At 41.4% G+C, this 4368-nt stretch overlaps 1 protein-coding gene across 2 annotated transcripts in view; it reads left to right on the forward strand.

Annotated features, from left to right (window-relative positions):
* Positions 1-2900, forward strand: part of ZNF174 (zinc finger protein 174) — a 6835-nt gene extending 3935 nt beyond the window's left edge. For both annotated transcript variants that reach the window (XM_006757859.2, XM_006757858.2), the window contains one exon: positions 1858-2900. In XM_006757859.2, coding sequence (XP_006757922.1) covers positions 1858-2462 — 605 coding nt within the window. In that variant the 3' untranslated portion in view covers positions 2463-2900. The remainder of the gene's footprint in view (positions 1-1857) is intronic.
* Positions 2901-4368: the final 1468 nt, after the last annotated feature.

Raw genomic sequence — 4368 nt, forward strand, 5'->3', positions numbered from 1 at the left:
CTTTTTTATTTCAACCATCCTATTAGGTGGGAAGTGGTATCTCGTGGATGTTTTGAATTATTTCCCTAGTAACTAATGATGTTGAGCATCTGTCCATGTGTTTATTGGCCACTTATATATTCTTTGGAGACATGTCTATTCAGATCCTTTGCTCATTTTTAAATTGAGTTAGTCTTTTTATTGTTGAAAGAGTTCTTTACATATTCTGGATACTAGACCCTTATATAGAGTTTACAAGTGTTTTTCCTATTCTTTGGGTTGTCTTTTTACTTTCTTTTTGTTGTTAATCCTCACCTGAGGATCATTTTCTCCATTGATTTTTAGAGAGAATGGAAGGGGAGGGAAAGATAGACAGATAAAAAAACATTGATGTGTGAGAAATACATTAATCGGTTGCCTCCCACTCAAGCCCTGACCAGGGCTGGGAATGGAACTTAGAACACAGGTTCGTGCCCTTGACTGGGAGTTGAACCTGTGATTCTTCAGTGCTTGGGCTGACGCTCTAAACACTAAGCACACTGGCCAGGGATCTTTTTATTTTCTTAGTAGTACTTTTTGAAGCACAAATGTTTTTTATTTTAATTAAGTCCAGATTATCTGTTTTTTTCTAAATCTGCTTGTGTTTTTGGTCACATATGTAAATTACCATTGCCTAATTCAAAGTCATAAGGATTTACATCTATATTTTATTTAAAGAGAGATTGGTTTAGTTCAGCTGTGGGCAAACTACGGCCCGCGGGCCGGATCCGGCCCATTTGAAATGAATAAAACTAAAAAAGAAAAAGACCGTACCCTTTTATGTAATGATGTTTACTTTGAATTTATATTAGTTCACACAAACACCCCATCCATGCTTTTGTTTCGGCCCTCCGGTCCAGTTTAAGAACCCATTGTGGCCCTCGAGTCAAAAAGTTTGCCCACCCCTGGTTTAGTTCTTACATTTAGGTCTTTGATCCATTTTAAATTAATTTTTGTATATGCTATAAGGTGGGGATCCAACCTCCTTCTTTTGCATCTGGAAATCCAGTTGTCCCTGCACCATTTATTGAAAAGACTATTCTTTCCCCATTGAGTTGTCTTGTCAACCTTGTTGAAGAGCAATTGATTATAATTGCATGGGCTGCTTATTTAAATTAATTAAAAGTGTAAAATCCAGTTTCTCACACTAGTCATATTTCAAGTACTCAGTAGCTGCATGTGGCTGGTGGCTGCTATATTGAATAGAACTTGCACACAGGTACACACACACATATAGCCTACATGTCAGGAATTCTTCTGTGGGATAACACAGCTCTGGATCCTCTGACTAGCCCACAGGCTATTCCAGTTAATTTCCATCCTGATTCTCAATCCCGTTGGTTAGAAGTTGGGTAGTTTCTGTAAATAGGATGCATATCTAACCCATATTCCAGGTTCCAAACACAAATGCTGTCAATTTTATAAGGAAGGGAAATTACACATTCGTTGGATTTACCATTATTTGAAGAGAAAGTGGTGGTCATTCAATGTCCATGGAGAGTGAATTTGCAAAATTGACATTCCAACTCTCTTCTTTTTATTCCTTAGTTGATACTCAGGCCTTTGGGTTTGTTTTTCCCTATTTCGCCTTTCCTAAAGTTAGGAAGGAGGGAGGAGGTTGGAAAACTTGGTTCCTAACTTAACATAAATTTCCAGGTACCACCCCCCAAAGATTCTGACTCAGCAGTCTGCTTGTTTGGTAAGTGCCCCAGATGAGTCTAATGCAAGTTGCCAGTGGAGGACCATGGATTGAGAAACCTTACAGTATATTTCATAACTGTTTTGCTGAGGTTTTTTCTTTGAAGCCCAAAATATGAAACAGATTCTTTCTAATTATAGAGGCCCCCAGAATGAAAAGTGAGAACAAGGAGAATCCACAACAGGAAGGTACTAAAGGAGCAAAGCCATGTGCAGTGTCACCCAGCAGACCCAAAGGGAATCGTCTGCAGAGTCCTGATCCAAGAGGGGCAAATATGAGTGAATCCCAGTTGTCACGAAGGCATGTCAGCCCCCCAAATGCTCAAAAGCCATTCACTCACTTCCAGAGACATTACAGGGAACTGGAATATATCAGCAGCCCCCTAAAAAACCATCCACTGAGAGAGCTGAAGAAAAGCAAAGGAAGTAAAAGAAGCATGATGAACAGCCGTTTGCAAGGTGCTAGTTACCAGGCGACCCACTCAGTGAAGAAACCTTACAAATGCGATGACTGTGGGAAAAGCTTCACATGGAATTCAGAGCTGAAAAGACACAAACGAGTCCACACAGGGGAGAGACCCTATACCTGTGGAGAGTGTGGCAACTGCTTTGGGCGGCAATCAACTCTGAAACTGCACCAGCGGATCCACACTGGAGAGAAGCCGTACCAGTGTGGCCAGTGTGGGAAAAGCTTTCGCCAGAGCTCAAACCTTCACCAGCATCACAGACTTCACCATGGGGACTGAAAGCAGAGCTTTGGTCGTTCTGTTCAGAGGGAAGGTATTCATGTTTCTCCTTCCCCTTACTGGCATATAAATTATAAAGGCTGTCTGTGGGACTTACAAGGAACACAAGAGGTCCCTGAAGAATGACAGTGTACATTTCGCTGGTGAGGGATCCCAGAAGAAGCTGTTGGGGACATGACCATGCACGGTGACAGGGTGAAGAAATGGCAGGTCTGAGCACTGATTGAAAGGGAACTGGGATCTCTGCTGGAGAGTGGGGCATAACTACTGAAGGAGCATCAGGATGATCCTGCAGGTGTCCCTGTCCCATGTTAAATCTTTTCTGCACTGCTTTATTTATCCTCAAGGGTATATTCTGTATGTAGTTATATATTTGCTGTTATACCAGGCAATCTTTATCATGCACACACTTTAATAAAGATGGGTGATACACAAGAATTTCAAGGCAAAAGTTCATTGGAATATAAATACCCTAGTATTCTTTCTGTAATTCCTGGCTGTTCATAACAAAGGACACGTGAAGGGAGAATATGAACATACTTGTGTGAGGAGAGGGTTTCTAAGTAATTAGTGCTTTTACCACACATACATATTGAGGGATATTTTTAATATCAAAGCACCCTTAATTTAGGAAAAGAAAATCTACACAGCTACTGCAATCCTGTCCAAGTGATAGGGAAAAGCTACAACAGGGAGCAAGTAGTGGATGTAGACTGCTAAGCAGATGTCACAGGGAATCCTTACGACTCTCCTTTCTCACTTGCTAGTAGCTTTAGGAATAACAGAATAATTGGGGTAATGAAAATGTTTTAAAAACTGAATTATTTCAGTATGTTTACTAAGAATTATTGAAATGGGTTAATTATATATGTAATTAAGCCAAAATGAAGTTTCTGAAAATAACAAAATATATTTATGTAAGATGTTAAAGTCCTGGAACTAGGCCTGAGAGATTATCTGATCCCATTCCTTTATTCTCTCATAGTGGAAATTAAAATGCAATTATTATACAATTTTTAGTTACCCTGGGCAAGCCAGCTGATTCCCCCAGTTGAGAGAAAACTTTTGGTAGATGGGTGCCCTATCTCGAGCAGAATACTGGTACGTAGCATTCTTCCTAAAGCATCAGTATCCTAAAGTCACTCTTAGTCACCTCAGGACTGTGGCTTGTGCTGTCATTACCTCCCTCCCCATTACATTCTTCCTTACAGCAGAGGGTCAAGTGCACACACCTGCATTCCGGCTTTCCAGATATTTGCACATAGTTTCCTTTGCATTTAGAGCCTGCAACACATACCCCCCTTCCATCCTCTCACTTCACAAGAGTTGCCTGCTCTGCAAATCCTTCTCTGACAAGTTCTAGGCATACTTAGACTTAATGGCATGTCACTCCCTGCACCATTCTGCACACCAGTGGTGCTCAAACTGGGAGTACATTTTGCCCCCAAGAGGAGATTTGGCAATGTCTGAAAACATTGTTGGGGAAGGAAGGATAGCTCCTGGCCCCAAGTGGGTAGAGACCAGCAGTACGGCTAAATATCAGACAGTGCACGGGATGGCCCCCACAACAGAATTATCTGATCCAAAATGTCAATAGTGCTAGGGTTGGGGAGCTGTATCATACAGGATGAAAGATCTTTAAGGACAAGAACCTGTTTTACCACCATTTTAGCCATTGGACTTAGCCATATGCCACCAGGAGAAACAGAGAAATAGGTGTCAGTAATTGAAGTGCCAGGGGCTCCTCGGGGCCCATTTCTGTCTGAATCAGATCTTGGTGACAATCCGTTGAATGCAGTGGATGAAACTTTTTATCTTTGGGGCAGAGGTGGACTTAATGGAAGCCTAGTGGCCTTTGTCATAATGTTTGGTGGTCCTTTAGACTAATCCACAGTCCTCTTCCCAA

Source organism: Myotis davidii, unplaced genomic scaffold (assembly GCF_000327345.1).
Source record: "Myotis davidii unplaced genomic scaffold, ASM32734v1 scaffold555, whole genome shotgun sequence".
Taxonomy (NCBI): Eukaryota; Metazoa; Chordata; class Mammalia; order Chiroptera; family Vespertilionidae; genus Myotis; species Myotis davidii.